General features: G+C 36.6%; 3 protein-coding genes across 5 annotated transcripts in view; 1 reads left to right on the forward strand and 2 right to left on the reverse strand.

Annotated features, from left to right (window-relative positions):
• Window positions 1-1,691, reverse strand: part of tmem5 (transmembrane protein 5) — a 7,931-nt gene extending 6,240 nt beyond the window's left edge. Inside the window, exons 1-2 of one of the 3 annotated variants that reach the window (XM_015371127.1) lie at window positions 1,471-1,691; window positions 1,187-1,369 (exon numbers count right to left, since the gene is read on the reverse strand). In XM_015371127.1, the coding sequence (XP_015226613.1) occupies window positions 1,187-1,369; window positions 1,471-1,621 (334 nt within the window). In that variant the 5' untranslated portion in view covers window positions 1,622-1,691. Of the gene's footprint in view, window positions 1-1,186; window positions 1,370-1,470 lie in introns of those variants that run through there. The other 2 variants (XM_015371129.1, XM_015371128.1) reach the window with 2 other exon arrangements.
• Window positions 1,692-1,925: 234 nt separating this feature from the next.
• On the forward strand, window positions 1,926-4,120 carry LOC107082449 (cytochrome b-c1 complex subunit Rieske, mitochondrial). Its single transcript, XM_015371135.1, has 2 exons — window positions 1,926-2,128; window positions 3,319-4,120. Exons 1-2 carry the CDS (start codon window positions 2,017-2,019, stop codon window positions 3,927-3,929), a joined length of 723 nt encoding a protein of 240 aa, XP_015226621.1. The 5' UTR covers window positions 1,926-2,016; the 3' UTR covers window positions 3,930-4,120.
• Window positions 4,121-7,387: 3,267 nt separating this feature from the next.
• Window positions 7,388-10,383, reverse strand: LOC107082469 (protein C19orf12 homolog). The gene is made up of 3 exons (XM_015371162.1): window positions 10,245-10,383; window positions 8,183-8,343; window positions 7,388-8,082 (listed from the first exon to the last, which is right to left on the reverse strand). The coding sequence occupies exons 2-3, from the start codon at window positions 8,340-8,342 to the stop codon at window positions 7,817-7,819; spliced, it is 426 nt and encodes a 141-aa protein (XP_015226648.1). The 5' UTR covers window position 8,343; window positions 10,245-10,383; the 3' UTR covers window positions 7,388-7,816.
• Between the last annotated feature and the right edge of the window lie 556 nt (window positions 10,384-10,939).

The following is a 10,939-nucleotide window of genomic DNA, read 5'->3' on the forward strand; positions in this document are numbered from 1 at the left end:
TCTGTAGTGCACTTCTCTCGGTCTAGTTATGTGTGAACTACCGCTCGTTCTGATGCCGGTTTTTTGCGGTTCGGTAATTTTTTTTTAATGTTTTTTAAGCTTTAGAAAATATTGTTTTCAAAATGTTTTGTGTAGGGAATAAATAGTTTTGACTGTTAAAGAAATGCTAAACAACGTTGCATGTGATGACGTCACGAGTACGCTTCTGCTCCAATACACATACGTGCTTGCGTTCTCGTCAAGTCCGCTCTTCCTGCGTTCTTGCCAAGAACGGACTTGACGAGAACGCGAGTACGTACTCGCATTCTCGTGAATTGAGAAACGCCCTGAAGAACCCACAAGTCTGCTCTGATGCATGCTCGATAAAGAGGGCGGGGCGAGAACAACATCCGGGGATTTGGTGCGTTCTCGAGAATTGGAACGGTACTCGGGCTGAGGCTGATGACGTGTCACGAGTACACGAGAATGCTCAAGAACGCATATTGAGAAACAGGTGTAGCAGAAAAAAATCAGTTGTTGTGGAGAATTGTGTGGGTATGGCGAGTGGGAAAGAAAAGGAGTTGAAAGACGCGCCAGCAGCACTTTATAGTTCTGCTGTATGGGACCGCTTTGCATTTAGAGTGACCTACGATGACGGCGGAAAGAAAGTTGTGGATAAAAGTGCAACAGAGTGCAAGCATTGTGCAACACGTTTTGTTTATGATAACAGCAACATGATCAACATGTCATGCTAACCCCGAAATCCCACATACTCCATCAGCGCTTCGCTCCAGACCACCTGCGCAAAGCAAAGCCTACAGCGTCCGCTGTGGCTCCCGTCCGCTCTGAGTTCCTTGGAGATCGTAAAGGCCATGCGCGAGATGATTGGAGATCGTAAAGGCCATGCGCGAGATGATTAAATTCAAAGCAGCAAAACAGGCGGAAATGATCCAGGGTTTCCATGGATCATTAAAAATAATTACAATTCATACATTTTTGGGGATTTATTCATTAATTTTTATGGGATTTCGGTGTAACAATCAACATATACCGAACCAAACCGAAAACCGTGAACCGAACCGTGGATTTTGTGAACCGTTCCACCCCTAATACATATATATATACATATATATATATATATATATATATATAAAAGTGTAGCATATATATAAAATGCAATATGTGTAATATATATAAAGTGGCCTACCTATTGCAGCTTTCCCCCAGATTTGAATCTTGTAACTTTTGGGTTTATTTCTGTCAATTCGACCCATGTACTGCTTGAAAGCCTGTCTCTTCTTGTTTAAAGCTGAATTGTACTCCACCTCCTCATCCTCCCACGGATTCCACTCATCTGCTACAAAAGGGGCCCCGCCATCTCTGACACCACCTAAAGACAAAACACGGCATCATCTTTTCACCTACAGACTGACATTTTTGGGAAGCCTTTATTACGCATCCGACCACAAAGCCTGTGTTTGTAGGAATTACCCGCTGGTGCGATGCTGTCTTTCTTCACCACCACCCGGTGAACGCGGGAAATTACTTTGTTGCTAAAGAACACATTATAAGCGGCATAGAGCGAAAAGGCCACATATGCAAAAATGATTAGAAGAAATAGCTTCCTTTTTGGTATTTTCATTTTCTTATCTTAGCTCAGGTTACCATTGTGCGGGTAATCTCCGTATATTTTGTTCAAGGACCCTTGTTTACATCACAGGGACCCACGATTTAGTTGGCCTCCAGAAAAGCCTGACCTAAATGCGCATTTTAACATAAAAAAATCAAGGTGAAATAATAAAAGTATTTTATTTCGGGTATAAAAATGTTTTTCCAAATAATTTTTTTTTGAAAACTGATTATGTATGGGTCGATAAGTGTAGAGGACATTTTTTTTTTTTTTGTCAAACATGTAACATCACTGTTACGTATAAGAGAGTATTTTCGCGAAGGCAGACCAGACAAGTCCGGTGTAGCTAGACGAAAGGTCGCGTCCCCAACTGTGGGGTTGAGGTTTTCTTTTATTTTGGGGCAAAGATGATGTCCTCCGTGCTTCGGTCCGGGGTCTTTTCCCCCTACTTTCTAGCGACTAAACACGGTGTTAAAAGCCTGGTGTTCCCTGGAGCCAAAGAGTTTCTACCTGCTGCTGGTAAGGATGAGCTGTAACGTTAGCCACCGGGTTGCTAACTAGCTTAGTGACGTAACATACAAGCTTCAGAAACTTAAACAGATTTTTGCGGTCTGTAAACTTGTAAAATGTGTAAACTAAACATTTATTTTAATGTAATATAATAAATACCACCTGAATTCAGCTAGTAGAATATTGGCTTTTTCCCTTAAGGAAATCTGTGGCATGAGTGAACAAATCCTTTAAACATGAGGGGGGAAAATGACTTCAGAATAAATTTATCTTCTTCCTTTTTAATGTATCTTATTATCATTATATATGCAGGATGTCCCATCCCAAATTTGACTTAAAACCAAAAATAAGAAACTACTACAATCTCAATGTCCCCTTTTTATTGATGCTTAATGTGAAATTGTCCATGCTGTATATGTGAAAATATGTTTAACTTACTAGTATTTGAGTTGCAGATCAATTTGTAACTTGACCTTCTCTTGTTGACCTTAAACAAGAGAAAAGGTGTCAGTCTGTAACTTAAAAAAACGACTAGTATGCATTTATGCTACACTGGCTGGTTATATCATTTTGATCATGTAGATCTGTAAATCAGTGTTGTAATTTCATCTTTAAAAGGCTTTTTTTTTTACATTTTGTTAACAGTTATCTTCACTATTTCTATATTAATTTTAAGTTTAAGACAAATTAAAAGGTAATGCCCATTTTTCTCAGATACGCTGATTTAAATCCAGTGCATTCACTTTTTTCCAGAAGTCATCTAATAAGTTAAGAGAATTAATCTTTGGATAATTTGATTCGTTAAAACAAAAAAGAAGTAATAAACGGTATTGACAAAAGAAAACATCATACAGGTCAAAGAGGTTAATAATTATTAGTAATAAACGGCTGAATTATGAGAATCTGTTGACACTACAAGTAGTTTTTCACTAATTTGAACTTTTATGGAGCAATTTTCGAAATACAATTATAAAAAGTCCCATTGGCAGTTGTGACACACAAGTATTGGGCAAAACATTGGTGAATTATCTACCAAATGTGGTCATCAGACGATTATAGTTGTATTTAAGTTATTTTCTTTCACCGTAGCTGAAGAATTTTTTGTTTTATTTCTAATGTGACTGGGATGTTTAATGATAATTATCATCAAAGATGAAATCGTAAAACTGCATCACTATTATAACTCTGTCTTTATCCAGCTCCAGCCGGATCCCGCCATGCCCACACAGACATCAAGATTCCAGACTTCTCTGACTACCGTCGGCCCGAGGTCTTGGATCCCCAGAAGTCCTCCCAGGAGAGCAGTGAGGCCAGGAGGACCTTTTCCTACCTGGTGACTGGAGCTACCACTGTGATTGCCGTGTATTCAGCCAAGACGGTGGTCACCCAGTTTATCTCCTCTATGAGCGCGTCAGCTGATGTTCTGGCCTTATCCAAGATCGAGATCAAGCTTGGCGACATCCCAGAAGGCAAAAACATGACCTTCAAGTGGAGAGGGAAGCCACTGTTCGTACGTCACCGCACAGAGAAGGAAATCGCAGCAGAGGCTAACGTGAATCTGGGAGAGCTGCGCGACCCCCAGCATGACAAAGATAGAGTGCTCAACCCCAAGTGGGTCATCGTTCTCGGCGTGTGCACCCATCTTGGCTGTGTGCCCATTGCTAATGCAGGAGAATATGGTGGCTACTATTGTCCGTGCCACGGCTCACACTACGATGCTTCTGGACGAATAAGGAAGGGACCTGCTCCACTCAACCTTGAGGTCCCCTACTATGAGTTCCCAGATGAGGAAACGGTTATTGTGGGATAAAAACAAAGCTTTTTAAACTCCTCCCTCTGATATATATCTTCAGTTGATTCTCTTAGTTTGAGGGGGGCATAAATCCATGCTTGCTAATAGTTATTTGCAAATGCGCCGCTCAGTCTTGAGTGAATCTTCTCCTTTTCACTCATCTGAATTGTTTCTGCTGCACAGACAACAATAAAAGTACCTTAACCATCTAAATGTAGTCCTCTCATTCATAAGTGCTTTAAGTATCAATACTTGTACCATTAAAGTTAGAGTCAGCTACAGAAAGGGTGGATTTTAACAGCATATGCACAGAAGAAAATCAAATTGGAGTTAAAAACATTTGGGAATCTTCCAGCACCCTCTGAAAAAGTTGATTAGGGGTTTCTATAAACACTCATTAAACAATAACACAAAGTCAATTTGTGATGCTGCTTTTCCTGACCCCTCAGCATCTCAGGTACATCTCTCGAAAGGTTTCAGGGTTCTTTTTAGTTAAACTAAACAGAACCAGATGTTCATTAATGATGTGTCCAGCAACACCAATGTGTCGGTGAATGCGTCGACCCCATAGAGGAAAACACTATCGTTTATTAGCGTTTTGTTTCAAGAAAGTCATGTGACCAATACAGGAATAGTTTCTGACTGACACACTAATCTGTTTAAAAATGCATCTGTCAACGTGATGCATCTGTTAAAAAAAAAGTCATATCTTTTGCGGTTCATCATTAAAATTATCAAGAATTTTGGAGCATCCTGAAAGGAATGGAAACGTCTCAACAGTTGCATTTTTATTTTAATGTTCTCATTGTGTCAAACTTTTCCTTGTAGTTATCACTCAACTTATATGAATTAAAGTTAATTTGAAATTGACTCTTAGTTTATTTACTGTTTTTACTGTACTTATTGTTTTAAAATTATGATTTAAAAACCTAGTCCACAAGCATCCTTTCATATTCCCCTAAATGTTCTCAATATATATGTTTACATTATTTATATGCTGCATCTAAAAACATAAAAGATATTTTCAATTTAAACCTAGATATAAAATAATACAATATAACCTACAATAATTTAAATTATATTATTGTACTAGGTCATCAAATCAATTAAGTCTGTAAAATAAGCAGCCTGTAGTGTCTTTAAAGGTCCAGCAGGTGTCAGTATTCTGAGAGACAGTATCAATACAGTTTGGCAATGTGTTGAAACTCTTCAAGGTGCTTGATTAACCCATCACTGATGTTCCTTTTGATTAATGATTTCTCTAAAGAGTAAATGGATTTATTGAATTTCTTTCAGACCATTACACTCATGACATAAAATCATCACATAGTGATATATCCAGGATGTTTTTTCTAAGTTCTTATAATTATGGCTTTATGAAGTAAAAATTAGATTCTCAGAAAATGAACATCTTCAATCATTCCATCTTTTATGAAAGACTGAATTGTCCTGGCAGATGGCTGTAAAGGTTTTGGACACCAGAATCATCAAATATATTTTGTAAAGTGGTTTAACAGAAGGAAGGTTCCAGTTGTAACCCATGTGTTTTTAAAACATCTACACCAGCTGCTGCTGAGCTTGGACAAGGTTAACTCGCCCCAAACGATCAAGTTGGCCTTATATACTCTCAAGGCTCTGCTTATCCTTGTCTGCATTTTTTTCTTTCACCTAACTTTCCATTAATATACTTGGGTCCAGCACCCTGAACAGCCATTTGTATCACCTACCATCCTGGAAAGGATGTCAGTAACTGTCTGCTACACAACCATTAACTCCACAGATTTCTGCATAAAAATAAAAAATAAAAATAAAGGTTTACTGGTCCTTTTTTTTTTTTTTTAACTAAATGTTGGGTGTTCATTCGCTGTAAGCCATAAATACATCACATTAAACCCCTTTCAAGTTCCAATTAATTTTATGGAATATGCTTTTTAAGGATAAACCTTACTGAGATGCAGCTCAATTCTTGAGATTTTAACATCTTCATGCTGAAATGAGCCTAGTGTTGGCCTAGTGGTTATAGCAGTGCGCTTGTGCTTTCAGAAGGTTTGAAGTACCCCACAGCCTGCACTCTGGGTCCCTGAGCAAGACCTTTAACCCCACACTGCCCCTGCTCCCCAAGGGGATGAATTAAACACAGAGGTAAATTTCTCCAATGTGAGATTAATAAAATAGAATTATTAAATCCATTGTTTACAAAAAAAATCTATTAACAGAAGGAAAAGATGATTGACATGTTCGAATACATGATTAGGAATTTAGTCTGTAATGCAGGAAGCTTGGCATATTAAGCTTAATGCATAAAAAATGCACATGTACAGCCCTTTACCCGCTCCTGAGAGGGAAACTATATTAAATAAGGGTGTGCAAAATAATCGTCAAATCGATGCATTGTGATTCTAATTTTTGTGATCTACTGAATCGATTCTTGAAGGCAAGAATCGATTATAAAAAAAAAAATGAACAAATAAAATACATTAATGGTTGGCGCACATCAATCAAACCAAGTGGAATACCAATTCCAGTCCAGCAGATGTCGCTGCGGATGTGTTGACGCCTGCTGCTTTGTGTCACAAGCATGTCTGGCCGTGGGATACTGAGAAGAGTCATTCGTAAACAAAATATGGAGGAGACTGAGAAAATTCGCCCCCCAGCTCCATCACATTTCAAGTCAGATGCTTGGATGCATTTTGGCTTTAAAAATGAAATTGATATGAAGCACGTAATTTGCAAAAGGGGAAATGTCTTACATTTGAATGTTTTCATTTCATTGGTTTAAAAGACCACTGAGGCCATGTAAATTGCACTGATTATCCTCATTTTGTTATTTTAAGTTTGATGAATCTTAAGATCTTTTTGTCAGTGTGTCCACGCCAGTAATAGTAATATTTCTGTCCAGTATTTGTTTTCATGACAACACCTCCAAAAGTAATTTCAATAAATACAGCTATGTATGAATTCAGTTGCTTTCAGTTATGTATCAATTGAAGACACTATCCAGATCATACACAGCCAGTCAGCCACTGGTAAGGGCTGTATCTTTTTCTTACAGTGTTCAGTGAAAATATCCCAATGCATCGCAATATTTCAAGTATCGTGATGCATCGTGATAGAATCGCATCGTGGCATGTGAATCATGATTCGAATTGAATTGTGACTTCTTTGCCAATACCCACCCCTAATATTAAACACGTGTAAGAGCATGCAAAAGCCCATTTCTCCTCGTGTACTCTGTTGAGCACAAGTTGTTTGCATCGCTCATACAAGCTTTCTTGTGAGGATGAATGAGGATGAGCACATACGATGGCCTTATGTAAACATAATCAGAATGATTAACAATTAGGAGGACCACTTATTTTGATGTTCCACCAGGAAGAACATCCTCCACTACCTTTAATACTGGGTCAGCAGCTGATTATTTTAAAGTGGGGGCAATTTTGTTAATGAGACACATGAGCTTTTTTTATTTACAAACTGATTTATTTATGTGAACTGAATGAGAAAACTTTACTTTTTTTTTGGAAATACAATAAAGCACATAGATTGGTTAAATGGATCACTTCAAGGAAGGTTCGGCTCATTTCATCAGTAAAGTTCTATGGAAATTTCATGGTAGAAATCCCCGCCCCATTTCAGCCAAGCCTTAAACATTTAAAGCCAAAACGGTCTCTTTCATCAGTGCAGGCAAATTCATAATAAATAATTTCCTTCAAATAAGAGTCTTGTTTTATTTTTTAAGTTATCACACACATATATCCTGTTTTGAACAAGTTCTAACTTGTTAATTACTGATAACAGTAAGAGTTGTGTTGGCACTGCTCCATGACTGCAATGATTTTGTTGGAGATTCAGTTCCATTGAAGCCATTCAGCTTTGGTTCAGAGCATTCAGTTCTTAAAGGGACACTAATCCACGTAGTGCACCTCAGCCTGGAGCTCCTTAGAGATGTACCCGATGAGAGCGGCTGTGACCTGCTGCTTCAACATGGAGTTCCCCATCACCAGAGCAGTTAACTGAGCCAGGTCGGTCCACTGAATGTCTCCCAGGATCACCATGAGATCATCATACAGCTTCTGCTGCTGCTGAGGGCTGAGCTCCATGATGATCTGAGGAAGGGGCCTGAACTGTCCGCTAGTCAGCCAGCAGCCAAGGAGACCGCCCACCGCACCACCTGGAGGGAAACAAGGTTTTCTCGTTCTTAAAAACGGTGCAACACAAACGTCCATAAGTAAGTCAAACAATCTATTGAACTGAATCTGTTTTGGGCTTACCCACAGCAATACCAAGAGGACCCCCAATCAAGCCTCCAGCGAAGGCGAGTCCACCAGCGGCTGCTGCTCCTTTACCAGAGCCTTTCACAGTGGCCTTGATCTGCTGGTTGGCAGACAGCTCACAGCACAGCTGCATTACATCATCAATTGGACGGCCCATGCTGTAGATCACAGGTTCAAGCTTAGACAAGAGGTCTTCTTCTTTTTTTGGTTGGCGGTTGGCAACCAAACTTTGAGCAGCATTACCGCACCTTACTGGTATGGATTGTGGTTCTTGATGTATTTATCTATCAATATATATATATATATATATATATATATATATATCTTAGTATTTTACTCATTGATATCCTAAAGACCATCTATAATTAAATTCTATGAAATTATTTAGTTTTCTTTAAACATCTAATAACTATTTGTATTTGTTTACTCCCCAAATGTTTCCTCAAAATATCTAATAAACTGACTTTCTCCTTAATACATTTAAACTCTCTCTTCATAAATCTTCTCCCTCTTTCATATTTATTACATTCTATTATAACATGTTCTATTGTTTCATACTTTCCAAAATAAACACATTTTCCAGTATTATGTTTTTGAATTTTAAAAGGTGTATAATTAAGTCCTGTATGTCCAAATGTTAACCTTACTATCACTCTCTCCTATTTATTTTTGATGCATCTGTATAAATTTGAATATATTGATAATAATTGTTTAAATGTAACTGTACTGAATAATTATCTACGATATAAGATTTATCTTGTTTCTTTTCCATTATTGCCATATCTACTATTGCCTCTGGTAGAATCCATGGTGGTATTAGACAAGAGGTCATATCTAATGATTAATTATAATAAAAAAAAAATACTAGACTCATCATGACAGGTTTTGTTGTTTCTTAAACCAGATATATGAGCTGAATAAGTGAGACAACAGATAACTTCAAATTAGCGCAGTATCAGCAAAAATAAAACCTTGGATCAAATATCGCTACATGCTTAAATAAGACAATGAAAAGAGTTACTGAACAGATTCGAAAGATCATTGTTATCTTCATCATTCATCAGAATTACTTTATTAATCCCTTGCGGTGCAACCGTTTACAGAAGTACAATAGAGCTAAATAAAATACAATAAAATAGAAAAGTATTACAGCCCACACAGAAAACTCACAACCTTCCCATATAAACAGTGTAAAATAAGATATAGGAATAATATAAGATAAAAGATAATATGGTATAAAATACAATTAAGCTTTAAATCAGAATAAAAAATATTTCATTTGTTTTTTTTTTATTGTTTTATAACATATAAACCTGGAATTTACCCTGATCAATAAAATCTCAGTATCTTAAAGCTGAATCACAGTAAACAAACTAAAAAACAACTGCTAAATATCTGTAAACTATTACATTTATAAACAATTACATTTGAAACTGGAATATTGGCTCTAAAGAGCTGAGGAAAAACAGCTTCTCACCCCACTGGGCACTGCTGCATTCATTTGCTATATGTGTAAAAATAAATATTAAATCTATATATTAAATATATTTTCTATTTGCATTATTTTTAGGACATAAAAATGTCAAAATAACATCAATATCATTATTTGAGGGACATTTCAAAGAAGCTTGATGTTGAATGCCATCTACACATTATTATCAAATTAATGACAATTTATTTATGTCAAACATAAATGTTTTTTTTTCACCAAATTCTGATGCAAATGTGATATAAGTGTTAATGTCATATTAATGTTGAACTGACATCTTTAGCTTCTGGGAAACTGATTCATTATAGTAAAATTAAAAGTTTTAAAAAAAGTTACGTTTAAAGTCATATTGGCAGAAAGATAAAATGTATTATAGCGACCACAAAACATGTGTTGAACAACCAGATAGTAGTTTATATCTATTCTAATTATTAACTCATACATCATCATTATTACGTCAGAAAAAAAACAAACATAAATGTAAGGCAAAGCTAACGCGTTTTCTCTCCGTAAACCATCTCAGATCATCGATAAACAGCAGCTTCATCTCGGTGAAGATTAAGGACCTACCTTTCTGCGGAAACAAGTCTTCATTAATATTCTTCACTGCCTATTTTCCATTAGATTTGTTTGTTTGTTTTTTTAAACTGCATTTATCTTTCTGTACCAACATGACTCCTGAGCTTTCACAGATATGCCGCAAAGCCTGATGGGAGAAATTTTGATGCTGCGTTCATGAAAATCCGCCAAATGACTTTATTTGTTTTTTTGTTTTTGTTTTCTCGTCATTAACAGACCACTAACATATCGCTTTCACGAACAGCAAATGTTTTACTTTAAATATTGCAATATAATTGTTTTCCCTTGAAAGTAAAATCGAATTGCTCTTCTGATAAGATGCAAATATCTGAACAAATTGCTGGTGGAGAAAAACATAATTGTACATTTAATTCAATTTCTATTTCTTTCCCTTTTAAACAAAATAAATCTCAATGAACTTTAAAAAATATTTGGATCCTGTTCACATCCAGTTATGAATAAAGTAACTAAATATAATACATAAATATATAAAAAGGTCAACCCTATTCAGAGTGTGATCTTTTCAACATTGAAATTACTATGAACAAATGCTTTTTTGTGTCTAATCTGACTTAACAAGCCCTCAGTTTGCTGATGTGGATTGCTGTTCATAATATAGTCCTTTCTACTGTTACCACATGAGCATTAGGATTGCTGGCTCCTTCTTAGGCCCCGTCCACACGAAG

Source organism: Cyprinodon variegatus, unplaced genomic scaffold, assembly GCF_000732505.1.
Source record: "Cyprinodon variegatus isolate N-32 unplaced genomic scaffold, C_variegatus-1.0 Scaffold54, whole genome shotgun sequence".
Classification (NCBI taxonomy): domain Eukaryota; kingdom Metazoa; phylum Chordata; class Actinopteri; order Cyprinodontiformes; family Cyprinodontidae; genus Cyprinodon; species Cyprinodon variegatus.

What these genes read in the sequence shown, in the direction of transcription:
- LOC107082469 (XM_015371162.1), bottom strand. Translation starts at nt 8,342, where the DNA reads ATGGGCCGTCCAATTGATGATGTAATGCAGCTGTGCTGTGAGCTGTCT. An exon ending in TCCTCTTGGTATTGCTGTGG is followed by an intron (nt 8,083 to 8,182) that starts GTAAGCCCAAAA and finishes GTTTCCCTCCAG; the next exon opens with GTGGTGCGGTGGGCGGTCTC.
- LOC107082449 (XM_015371135.1), top strand. Translation starts at nt 2,017, where the DNA reads ATGATGTCCTCCGTGCTTCGGTCCGGGGTCTTTTCCCCCTACTTTCTA. An exon ending in AGAGTTTCTACCTGCTGCTG is followed by an intron (nt 2,129 to 3,318) that starts GTAAGGATGAGC and finishes GTCTTTATCCAG; the next exon opens with CTCCAGCCGGATCCCGCCAT.